The following is a 13,475-nucleotide window of genomic DNA, read 5'->3' as shown; positions in this document are numbered from 1 at the left end:
ATCGGTATAAACACACCCAAATTTTCCTTAAAGGGGTTATTCGGCTTATTTTACTTCTTTTTTTGTTATTTCACTTTTGGGCTACATTGGGGCAGGTAAGTAGATAGCAACTACCTACCTGCCCTGCTGTCAGCCCCTCTCCCCCTCCTCAGAGCGGTTATGTAACCGCTCCTGCCGTGATTTTGCTGCTTCCTGTGATAAGTCAACAGGGGCTGGACCTTGTTGATGTCATCACAGCCAACGTCATGTTGCCGCCCTGCAGCCGACAAGATACAGTGCGATGAGCCCCCGCCCCCTTCCCACATTCCGTACTCTCCCCCGCTCCCTATGCACTGCTATCTGTGCCATGTAAGTGCCCGGGTCCTGGACAAACAGGGTTGCCCTCTCTGCCTAGGACACAGTCAGCGCTGTTTGTCACAGCTCATTGTGATGTATGGGGCCCGGGTAATACAACCAGGGGCAGAGAGCAGGGATGTCACCTGACACTAGCGAACAACAGCACTGAGCTCTGCATCACCTAGCTGTAAGCAGGCTGCACTCATCACAGCACGGAGGAGAAGTTAAAGGATGGGTGAGAGAAGAGAGCAGAGAGGAGAGTGCATGGTGAGAAAGAGGGGGGCGGCAGAGAAGAGAGTGCAGGGGGAGAGAAGACAGTGCACAGGTGAGATACAGAGTGGTGGGGGATGGGGGCGGCAGAGAAGAGAGGGCAGGGGGGGAGACAGATCAGGGGGAGGGGGGGCGATAGAGAAGAGAGCACAGGGGGAGAGAACAGAGTACACGGGTGAGACAGAGCGGGGGGGAGGGTGGGTGGCAGAGAAGAGAGTGCAGGGGGATAGAAGACAGTGCATGGGTGAGAGACAGTTTGGGGAAGGAGTGTGGCAGAGAAGACAGTACACGGGTGAGATACAGAGCGTCAGGAGGCGGCAGAGAAGAGAGTGCAGGGAGAGAAGACAGTGCATGGGTGAGAGACAGTATGGGGAAGGAGGGTGGCAGAGAAGACAGTGCACGCGGGAGAGACAGAGCAAGGGGAGGGGGGCAGAGAAGAGAGTGCAGGGGGAGAGACAGAGCGGGGGGGATGCTGGGGGGGCAGAGAAGTATTATATAACTCTAGGTGTTTGTGGGTGGGTGTATGTGTGTGAGTATATGTGTATGTGTGTATATATCCTATAGACTCACATTGGGGACTATATATAGTCTTCATTACATAGTATTCATTTATCTATCAGGTGCTGGGGCAGAATACTGACAGGGAATGTGTGGGCAGAGGGCGGGGTTGGACAGTGAGGCTGGGCGGTACCAGCTCTGACTTTGAGGTTTTGCATAGGAAGTTATCATGTTTGGTTGAGTTGCAGGTAAACAAAGCTGCAGAGAATAAAGGGTTAATTCAGGAGGAACAAAAGTTAAAAAAGAAAAAAAAAGGAAGGGGTGTTTTATATGACAATACAGCACAGATAGCTTAAAAAAAATTTTGGGAGTTTGTCGGACAACTCCTTTAAAGAATTTACACCAAGGCAGTATACTTGCACTCAGAGACTCCCAGCTTACCCTCATTTCGATTTGTTGCATCAAGTACTCACATTACATCCAGCTTCAAGCACCTCCCTCTGACAGTATCATTGTATTTCCAGCTTACCACTTAATTTATCTTTTCTAAATGCATGAACACTGTATGTGCATCCAGATCTATTGTTCTGTGTGGGGATATTCAGAAAAGTCACCATCTGGAGACCTGGTCTAGCTATTTCCTAGACCTGCTACTATTGCATTAAGTTGTGTTTCAGGAGATAAGAGGTTAAGTCTGTGCTGCCAATAGAGAAGACCAGGATAGATGAATAAGTAGTTTATTACTCTGCATGTTTTTGTCGTGGGAGGAGGAGGGGACGCTGCGCTCTCCCTCTGCTCGGGTCCGGCTACCGCTGCTGCTGTGGCCTCTGCTGCTCGGTGGCTCAAGCGCTGTGCCGGATCCCGGGGACTCGAGCGGCGCTCCTCGCCCGTGAGTGAAAAGGGGGATTGGTTTTGGGGATTTATTGTCCGTGACGCCACCCACGGTTGTGGTGATTGTGTGGACACCACCGCTGCTCTGTATGGGGATCCCGGGAGTGATGGTATGGAGCAGCTAGATGTTGGCCCTCCCCTCCGTGGGTAGGGGGGTTGGTGGTCCCGGGACCCGATGATGAAGAGTTAGGATGGTTGACAGGCGGGTTATGGGGCCTGTTGGGGTGCAGGGGCGCAGGGGCAGCGCTGTGCCGCACGGCACGGAGGTACTCACTCAGCCCAAGGATGATGACACAGTTCACGGTAAACAAGCGGCTGGTTGGACGGCTCCCTCGGACGGCTGTGGTGTTGATGTTCCCTGCAAGTTAGCGGTGACTGTCTCTTTCCTGCACCTAAATACGGTTGTTGGTAGCGATGGATTCCCACCGGTAACCCGCTCCCCAGCTTGGATATGAGCCGGAGGAGCCCCTCTTTTGCCCGCAGGCACTGGCCCTGAGAAACTGGTGCCTTGGCGATGGCGGTGTCTCTCCAATATGGTTGGACGGTTGCCTTCTATTGGGACTTTGGCTGTTGGGAGACCCAGGAGGTCCCCTTCACTGACGGATTTGGCAAATTCACGGCGACTCCTAGCCTTGCCGGGATCCGAAAGACCCCTGCCAATGGTGCTGGCTTCTCTTCGTATACCGCTCCGGTACCGCTAGGCCACCACCCGTCCACGGTCCTTTCGGCAACCTCCGATCAGCCTCTGCTGCAAATGGTCACCGCCGTCTGCCAACCTTGCTGTCTCAGTCCGGGGCACACACCCGGACCAACTTCAGGCTCTTAACTGTCACTTTCTCTTCCACCTTAACGCCTCTCTCTTGCTCCTCTACCACTTCACTTCAACTCTAAAACTCATCTCTCTGGTTTTCCCACCTCCAGGGCTGTGAACTCCTCGGTGGGCGGAGCCAACCGCCTGGCCCACCCCCTGGTGTCGACATCAGCCCCTGGAGGAAGGCAACAAGGGTTTTGTGTTCTGACCTTGGTGTTCCTGCAGGGAATATGGGGTGTGTGGTGGTGTCATGACCTGTGACCCCTGGCTTGCCCAGGGCGTCACATTTTGAAGCCAAGGCTTCTTCTTCCGGACATAAAACTACTCAGAGTTTTATGTCCGGAAGAAGAAGCAATTGCTTCAGAACACACAGACTAAAAAACAAACTACTTATTCATCTGTACTGGTCTTCTCCATTTAACCTCTTATCTCCTGTTACAGTGTTCTTTACTTTTCGGGTCCTCAGTAGCCTATTCTTCTAATCCTTGGTTGTGGATTTACAACCTGACTAGGTGAGCATACTACATTCTTATATACGCTTTACTACTGTGGTAATACCCTATTAAACTGTTTTCTTTTCAGTTGTCATCAATGCGTTAAGTTGGCATACAGCCGCAAGATACACATCATGGTCTGGCGAGCCATTGTGGCTCCTGTGCAAAAGGTTGGGGGATCCCTGGTATAACACAACACACTGGGTTAGATTAGGCAATCAAATAGCTACAAGCAAGATAATGCTGTAAAGTATCATTTCTTATAACCATACACATTAGACAAAAGTTGGTTAGCGGAGAATTGATTTCATATTCATATGCACATTTTAGTCCATATTGGCCTTTACTGTAATATGAATTGGCCATACTTGGTAGATTTCACCTTTTTAAACCCCATCAGCTATAAAGGGATGAAAGATCTTTCACAGAATAATATTTTGCGATGATAATTTCAAACTTGAATTTCGCCTGACAAACGTTTCTTGTGGCTGAAATTCTCCATTTTATTCCAATGTGTATGGGAAAGTTTAGGCCCCCTTCACACGTCTATGTAAGAAACATTTTATCCATTCATATTACCTTCCATGTGTACATGTGTGTTATCCGTGTGACATTCTAACATAACCAGTACCGAAAAAACGCATGATGCTGAATCGAATGGAATTTTTTATATGTAAAAAGTGCAAAGGTAGAAAAATTATAGATATCTGCAACACCCAGCTGTCTACTGTACCTTGGCTGGTTATCAAAAATAGAGGGGATCCCACTGTTTTTTTAAACTATTTAAATAATTTTAAAAAAATGGCGTGGGCTCCCCTCCATTTTCGATAAACAGCCAAGGTACAGCAGACAGCTGGGGACTAGTATTATCAGAATGGGAAGGGCCATGAATATTTGGCCCTTCCCAGCCTAAAAATAGCAGCCTGCAGCTATTGATCATAGCTGGCAACAACCCCATAAACCATTACCCTGATTGCCATCACACCAGGGCAATCAGGAAGAGCCAGGTTCCGCGGCAGAATTGGAGAATCTAATTTATGGGGAGCTGCAGACTGCTAGTTTTAGGCTAGGGAGGGCCAAATAACCATGGTCCTTCCCACCCTAATAATACCAGCCCCTAGTTGTCTGCTTTACCTTGGATGGTTATGAAAACTGGGAGTGATTCCACGCTGTTTTGTTAAAATTATTTAAATAATTAACAAAAAACAGCCTGGGATCCCCTCTATTTTCCAACTCATGTGATTTTCTAATCTGTGAAATGACGCTCTGGATGAAACAGCATACACACAAAAAGGGTTCCATGGCAAAAGGGAGGTAGCCCAGATTTGTCAAAGCTGGAGAAACGTGTGAAGTGTTTAAAATTATGATACCATCAATCATAGAGTTCGTTTTTTTCTTAGCACTAAATAGAAAGGCCCATATCTCTGAAACAGTATGGTCGCTAAGTTTTATGGTTTTTACAAGGGAGCATTACTCAAAGGGTAACAATGAAGAGCAGCCATCTTATCCCAGAAAGGTGGAAAAGTCTTCTTCCGCCAACTGTATCACAATGGATTTCCAAGGTCAATGACCTTATGTACATGGAGGACCTCACCTCCTCTCTACATAACACTTACATGAAATTCTGGGCAACTTGGAGAGAGTGGATGGATTTCCAACAAACCGAGACGTATCGGATTAAGTTGAGAGGTGAACTGGGGACAAACCCCCCTCCCCTTCCCCTCTCCCCTCCTCCCAATATATGACCTTTTTCCTTTTTCTTTTTCCCCCTCTTCTCCTATCACTTAACTAACACTACCTACTCTTTCTCTATTCTGTCCTCACAAGCTACTTCTTATGTCTTTCTGCCTTTCTGTTTCGTCTTTTCATCTCTTCGATCTATAGAATCTTGTAAATAAAAAAAATTGTGGAATTTTTCATATTCTTGGAAATCAAGACAGGTCTTACGTCTGAGCGGCCTTTATGAGAATGTAATGCATTTGTTATACCTGTCTTGTTTGGTGCCTTTTATGGGTGCAAATGGATCGTTAGATCCGAGAATTTTGTGCCTTATATGTGTATGATTCCTTGTTAAATAAAAAATGTAAAAAAAAAAAAGAGCAGCCATCTTGTAAAAGCAATAAAATTAGCACCATATTAAGAGACCCATATTACTGGAACTGAAAAGTGGGAACTAAAATAAGAGCAAAAATGGGCACAAAAATATTTCGACTGAGATTTTTCTTTTTTTACAAGCTGTCCATAAAAACATGAAAAATAAAAAAATCAAGCTGGCAACCCTGCCGATATCTCATCACTGGCCTGGAGCCAGTCTGCCAGGGAGCAGTTGCTGCCACACATCACTGAGATAGGTTTGAGACATCTTCAGCCCCACTCCAGGTGACGGCCTACCCTTGCCACAAGCTGCAAATTCTACTACAGCCTTGAGAATGGGGGGTCTGAGGACCTTTTGTGTTTTATGAACATAAAATGGAGGGGGATCATGCATGTTGTCTAAACCTGGGTGCATCATGTCGTTCAAAGTGTGTTTATAGTCTGTAAAATATGGTAATTCATTTTCATTCAAAAGCCCATCCTTGAAACTATAATTAGATTAATTAGCAAATATATGAACGTGTTTGAATTTGAAAAGATCTGAAGCGCAAATTCCAGGATATTATTATGCAAATGGCAACTTGTGTTTTACAAAGAATAAATTCACATACTCCGAAATGGCAACAAACAGAATAATATCAACTCCAGTAGACGGCTGGAAGACAGCACGGATTGCTTTATGTCTGTGCTCTTTTTGTTTATTATCAGAGCAATCAAGCCAATCCACAATATAATTAATATACCACACCAGCAATCAGACAATATGCACCATTCACTAACAGCTATATCTTCTCTAGACAAAACTTACCACTATTCCGAATTTTCTCTTCAAGGATGTCTGTGTGTCCATCAAGGAGCTTCTTGTTAAACAGCTCAGCTGAGCGGAGGAACATTGCTTCAACTGCGGAGCCTTTCAGCAAAGCAATCTGATCTTCATGATCTAATGTTTGAAAACCTTAAAAAAAAACAACAAAAACCATTAGGGATTGTGAAGATGTAATTTACCCTCTCACTGTATATGCTGTGATACTATGTCATGATATGTATATTTCCCTGGTTGTATTAGTTGTAATTCATGTATTTCCTTGGGGGAGCTACTGATCTCAATGTGTCTCTCTCATACAATTGTAGTCTTGGCATCTAATGTGATTATGTAAATAGCCTGTCCTCTTCTTTCCAGAGTTGTGTATCTAATCTGTAATTGCATTGGCCAGTGAAGGAATAGTCATTGTTCTGCACAGCAGGGGATCCCTTCATCTACTGTGGCTGGCAGACATATCGGAGCCCTGTGATGGACCAAACCATTGATGATAGGATGTGTGACCCCCACCCCCTGAACATGGTGGGCTGGTCAAGGAGCACAGACAATGCATTTCCCTTTTTGTAACTTCAGAGTGAGCTGAAACTTGAAGAGAGCAGGAGCCCCAGCCTGGGTGGCTGTGGACACGGACGGAGCTAGGCCTGTGTGGCGGCCCGTGGGATTGTGTGGAACTCTTTGGACTACTGTAAGGACGATTGCTTTGTTATCCGGTCCGAGAATTGTCGGGAAGGGCCCCCGAATCTGTTTTACGTGGACTTATCGTGTGCTGTTCTTGTATTCCTGTTAATAAACCTGTTGGATCATCCTCGGCCTGTTGTCTCTCTTTGCTCTGATGTACACCCCGTCACAAACTGGTGGCAGCGGCGGGATCAGAGCAGAAGAAATGGAGGACAACGGCCAATCAACGTCTGAAACCAGAACCTCAGGATACAGGAACTGGACTGTGGTGAGCCTGCAATCAAAGGCCCGTGAAGTAGGAGTTCGTTTCAAAGGACTCTCCAAGGAGCAGCTGATTGAGGCGCTAGAAGGAGTCTGCTCGCAAAATGACGTGGAGGAAGGATCCTCACAGCAAACGGAAGAAAGACGGCAGCCGGAGGTAAATACCCAAAAAAGTCAGTGGGTTGTGTGGTACGAGGAGGAGATGGCCTTGCTGGGAGAGGAGACCACCATAGAAGATAAGAGGGAGGCCATGCGTGGAGCTAAAGAGAAGGAGCGCAGGATGGAGGAGATGGCACTGCTGGATAAGGAGCTCGCTGTGGAAGCCGCGAGAGGTTCCAGACAGACTGTAACCCCAGCACCCATCATGAGGGAACTTCCCAGGGTGTCCCGCAAAGACTTTAAGCCGTTTAATGAGGCTGCAGGCGACATTGAGGGCTTCTTCCAGGACTTTGAGCATCAGTGTCGATTAATGGAAGTCCCGGACAGGGAGCGTGTCCGGCATCTGGTTGGGCTCCTAGAGGGGGGAGCTGCTGAAGCCTATAGAGCTATGGACCCTCGGTGGAACTGTGAGTATGCGGAGATTAAACAGACTATTCTAAAACATTATGCTGTGACCCCAGACACTTACAGGACTCAGTTCCGTGCTTTAGCCTGTGATGGGGAAGTGTCTTTTAAGATATATGCTCATAGACTCAAACAAATATGTAATCGCTGGCTGGCGGCAGAGGAGGCCTTATCTTGGGAGACCTTCCTGCAGGTCATCCTAAAAGAACAATTCTTTGCCCAGTGCCCCGCTGAGATCCGGGAATGGGTGCGTGAGAGAAAACCAGCGACAGTGGAGGAAGCTGCTGCTCTCGCTGATGAGGCTCTCACCATCAAGCCTCAGTGGAGGGTTCTGTTGGAGGATGGAGAGACGCCTAACAGCTCCACAACACCGGATGCCCCCAGTTATTCTGTCCCCATTGTTCCCCGTTCCTCTAAGCCACCACATGTTGATACCCGTGTTAATGTGCCTCCAGTTGCTTCTACTGCACTTTCTGGAATACGCCGGGGAGAGGAAGTAACAGAGCGCAGGTGTTATGTTTGTAGGCATCCCGGGCATTTGCAGGCCTCATGCCCAGCCAGGCCATGGAGGAATCATCCTCAAACCCCTACAGCACCTTCAGGTGGGAGCCGGCCTCCAAGTTCCCCTACCCCTTACCCAAGAGGACGCCTTGGATGGAGGGAGACCCAGCTCAGATGCTATCAATGTGGACAGCCAGGGCATCGGCAAGTCTCCTGCCCAGCTGTTCAAATGAGGACTGATCCTGCACCCAATCGGATTGTTAATTATTTACAGCCCAGTGCCATGGAGGAAGATGTGGCACCGTTATGTGAGGACTGGCCTAGTGACTCAGCCCCCATGTTGCACCACCAGGAGTTTACGGGGTGCGACCCGCAGTTATGACGACTTCTGCTCATCGAGGTAAGCACTTGCAGGAGGTTGTGCTGGATGGACAGAGACTTGTTGGATTTTGTGACTCGGGTGCTTTCCTGACACTGGCTGATCCCCGAGTGGTTCGGCCTGAGGCAATCCATAGAGGACCTGGGATTGTTATTGAACTGGCTGGTGGACAATGGAGGACTATTCCCACAGCCACTGTGGATCTGAACTTTGGTTTTGGGGTCAGGCGATGTGTGGTTGGGGTGATGGGTGGTCTGCCTGCAGCTGTTCTCCTGGGCAATGATGTGGGAGAGCTACGATGCCAATTCGTGGCTGCATGAAGCCACATGTAAGTAACGCTCTGCCTGTGTGTACTTAACCAGTGACCTGTAGAGGTCCCTAGTACGTACACAAGTTGGGAGGGGGAGGGATTGTGAAGATGTAATTTACCCTCTCACTGTATATGCTGTGATACTATGTCATGATATGTATATTTCCCTGGTTGTATTAGTTGTAATTCATGTATTTCCTTGGGGGAGCTACTGATCTCAATGTGTCTCTCTCATACAATTGTAGTCTTGGCATCTAATGTGATTATGTAAATAGCCTGTCCTCTTCTTTCCAGAGTTGTGTATCTAATCTGTAATTGCATTGGCCAGTGAAGGAATAGTCATTGTTCTGCACAGCAGGGGATCCCTTCATCTACTGTGGCTGGCAGACATATCGGAGCCCTGTGATGGACCAAACCATTGATGATAGGATGTGTGACCCCCACCCCCTGAACATGGTGGGCTGGTCAAGGAGCACAGACAATGCATTTCCCTTTTTGTAACTTCAGAGTGAGCTGAAACTTGAAGAGAGCAGGAGCCCCAGCCTGGGTGGCTGTGGACACGGACGGAGCTAGGCCTGTGTGGCGGCCCGTGGGATTGTGTGGAACTCTTTGGACTACTGTAAGGACGATTGCTTTGTTATCCGGTCCGAGGATTGTCGGGAAGGGCCCCCGAATCTGTTTTACGTGGACTTATCGTGTGCTGTTCTTGTATTCCTGTTAATAAACCTGTTGGATCATCCTCGGCCTGTTGTCTCTCTTTGCTCTGATGTACACCCCGTCACAGGGCTATGTTCACACACCGTATCTTTTTTCCCCACAAAGATGCAGTGTTTTTGTCTCAAAAAAGCATCAAAAAACGCAATGCGTTGTAACCATGGATACCTAAGCTGCAATGCCCTGCACATAAGGTAAGATACATAGCTAATCAAGAAAACTATACTACATTTGTAATTGGAGGTGTATACTAATATTATTATTGTTACTTCACCTACTGCATATTGGGATAGGATCTTGGAGATGGGAATACCGCATTAACCTTAGTTTCTTGAACATGAAACTAGCTACAAAGGTTTTTCACACCGTTGGCAACTTAAAGCTTTTACATGTTGGACGGTGACCAATTCGTTTTATTTCAGCTTTCTAATACTGCATTTATCTTTCAGCAACTAGTTGAAAGAAAATGAGTGGCAGCACCCTAGTATCAATATTGGGTAAGATGCTGTGACATCACACATATGTTTCCATCAGATAAGTATATCACAAATGTTTCAGTCTGTTTTAAGCACTTAACACTTCCCCACAACACATGTTTTTTGTTTTCATTCTTTGAACATTTATTGATTACGGTAATTCCTTTAAATTTTTGAATAAATGTATGTTTTTATGTGGATTATCTTATGAGTGCTGGATCAGCCATTTTGTCTATATACAGTATACACAACAAAACTACTGGGTAACAACCACAATCAAATAAATACAGTTTGATCAAGCAATATTGTGATTAATTAGAATTTTTTTAAAATAAAGCACCTAAAACTTACCTTTAATACTACCTTTTTTAAAAAAAAAAAAAAAAGTCACCACTCTGACCCATGTGATTGAAATCATAACTACTGCATGCATAATATTTCTATTTTGGTCATTACACGCTAGGAACCAATTAAATCTTAGGAATACGTGATGCTGCAGTTTCTTCACAATATACCATTATTTAGAAAAATCGGAACAATCTCACCCAACCTTCTTAGAACTTGCTAGGGTCCAATTTATGAATTTACTGGAACCTAAATTTGCCATCTGTTTCACCCAACGCATTTCTTCACAAGATTCCTCAGGAAGTCACCTATATGGCATTCTTAGGCAGGGTCAGTCTGGCCCAGCGGGGTAGCGGGGAATCCCCTGGTAGGCTCCGGGCCCTCAGTGTCCCCCGTCCCTTATATAGTGCGGGGCGGCTGTACAGGACCGCCTGTTTCTCAGGACCGGCGTTTATTGGTGGGAAGACTGGGCAGCTCACCCAGGGCCTCCACGCTCTGAGGGGCCCCCAGCCTTTGAATCATAAACTTCCGTGATCGTACAAATTCTGTACGATCACTGAAGTTTCCGCAGTTGCAGGACCTTTAGTAACATCATATGTTTGTCATGTGACTCACCAAAGGTCCTAGCGGTACACCACGGGAGTCCCCAGGCCTGCACCGATGAGGTGTGCAGGACCTGGAGACCGCGTCGGTATTCAAATCTATGCGCGTCTTTCAGGCACGCATACATTTGTACAGTGCTGCTGGCAACAGGAAGCAGAGCAGTGCTGCTCAGCCTCACACCGCGACGGGACGTCATCACCGGGGCAGGGGCTGCAGAGGAGGAGAATGCAACAGAACTGAAGCAGAGGAGTGCACCTCAGTCCTGCACCTACATGCATCATCACCGGGGCCGCAGTTGCAAGGATAAAGAGGAGGACACGCAGGCACAGATAAGCGCTCCAGAGGAGCCGAAGAGGACATGTACAGTAATTTTACATGGGCTGTGGTGGGGGAGGAGCGGTGTTATTTTACAAGGGGCATTAAGAAGCAGTGGGGGACTTTATGGAGCATATTATGAGTCAGTGGAAGACATTATAGAGCAGTGAGGGACATTATGAAGCAAATTGGGACATTATAAGGCAGTGGGGGACATTATAGGGCAGTGGGGGACATTATAGGGCAGTGGAGGACATTATAAGGCAGTGGGGGACATTATAAGGCAGTGTAATACATAAGGTGGGGGGAACATTATAGGGCAGTGGGGGACATTATGAAGCAAATTGGAATATTATAGGGCAGTGGGGGACATTATAGGGCAGTGGGGGACATTATGAAGCAAATTGGGACATTATAAGGCAGTGGGGGACATTATAGGGCAGTGGGGGACATTATAAGGCAGTGTAATACATAAGGTGGGGGGGACATTATAAGGCAGTGGGGGACATTATGAAGCAAATTGGGACATTATAAGGCAGTGGGGGACATTATAGGGCAGTGGGGGACATTATAAGGCAGTGGGGGACATTATAGGGCAGTGGGGTACATTATAAGGCAGTGGAGGACATTATAGGGCAGTGAGGGACATTATAGGGCAGTGGGGACATTATAGGGCAGTGAGGGACATTATAGAGCAGTGGGGGACATTATAGGGCAGTGGGGGACATTCTAAGGCAGTGGGGGACATTCTAAGGCTGTGGGGGACATTATGAAGCAAATTGGGACATTATAGGCCAGTGGGGGACATTATAAGGTAGTGGGGGGCATTATAAGGCAGTGGAATACATAAGGCAGTGGAATACATAAGGCAGTGGGGGACATTATAAGGCAGTGGGGGACATTATAAGGCAGTGGGGGACATTATAGGGCAGTGAGGGACATTTTAGGGCAGTGAGGGACATTATGAAGCAAATTGGGACATTATAAAGCAGTGGGGGACATTATAGGGCAGTGGGGGCATTATAGGGCAGTGGGGGACATTATAGGGCAGTGGGGGACATTATAGGGCAGTGGGTGACATAAGGCAGTAGGGGACAGTAGGCAGTGGGGGACATTATAAGGCAGTGGAGAACATTATAAGGCAGTTGAATATATAAGGCAGTGGGGGACATTATAGAGCAGTGGGGGACATTATAAGCCAGTGGGGGATATTATAGGGCAGTGGGAGACATTATAGAGCAGTGGGGGACATTATAAGGCAGTGGGGGACATTATAAGGTAGTGGGGGACATTATGAAGCAAATTGGGACATTAGGCAGTGGGGGACATTATAGAGCAGTGGGGGACATTATAGGGCAGTGAGGAACATAATAGGGCAGTTGGGGACATTATAAGGCAGCGGGGGACATTATGATGCAAATTTGGACATTATAAGGCAGTGGGGGTCATTATAGGGTAATGGGGGACATTAGGAAGCAAATTGGGGCATTATAGGTTAGTGGGGGACGTTATGAGAGAAATTGGGACATTATAGGGCAATGGTGGACATTATGAGGCATCAAGGATTGTGGAAGGCAGCATAGTATAATGAGGAGTGGGGAGGGAATTTATACAGGGATTTAGTATGGGGGAGATATTATAGAAAGGGCAAATTTTTGGGGGACATTTTGGAAAGGGCCACTTTGTGGGGCTATTTTGGAGAGGAGCAGTGTGTGGGAGGATATTTTGTGCAGGAAGCAATTAACAACCCCTTCTCATTCCTCTTGTTTCCCCAGACATCTAATATATAAAGCGGAGTGTGTGTGTGTGTGTGTGTGTGTGTGTGTGTGTGTGTGTGTCCGCTAAAGGAATCCACACTGTTGCATTTACAATCACGAAATTTTGCACAGACTCCTCATGCGACCCAGGGAACGTCGTAGTCTATGTTTTGACAGGACAATTTAACCCCGCGCTTTACAGTTACTCTCCAAAAAACATGCCTCCATTCAAGTGAATGGAGCCTAGAACTACAGTTTATTAATAGCAACTGTGATTGGTTGCTATAGGAACAAAGGACAGTGTTAGTATAAGAAACTTATGTGTGAGGTAATATGATGTCAGTGGGGAGACGGATGA

The 13,475-nt window shown here is 47.0% G+C and overlaps 1 protein-coding gene across 2 annotated transcripts in view; it reads right to left on the bottom strand.

The window, feature by feature from the left end:
* The window catches only part of NR1H4 (nuclear receptor subfamily 1 group H member 4), a 304,378-nt gene that overhangs the window by 63,353 nt on the left and 227,550 nt on the right, over positions 1–13,475 (bottom strand). For both annotated transcript variants that reach the window (XM_075342389.1, XM_075342390.1), the window contains exon 7: positions 6,203–6,349. In XM_075342389.1, the coding sequence (XP_075198504.1) occupies positions 6,203–6,349 (147 nt within the window). The remainder of the gene's footprint in view (positions 1–6,202; positions 6,350–13,475) is intronic.

Source organism: Anomaloglossus baeobatrachus, chromosome 4 (genome assembly GCF_048569485.1).
Source record: "Anomaloglossus baeobatrachus isolate aAnoBae1 chromosome 4, aAnoBae1.hap1, whole genome shotgun sequence".
Lineage (NCBI taxonomy): Eukaryota > Metazoa > Chordata > Amphibia > Anura > Aromobatidae > Anomaloglossus > Anomaloglossus baeobatrachus.
This window is presented reverse-complemented; position numbering and strand designations above follow the sequence as displayed.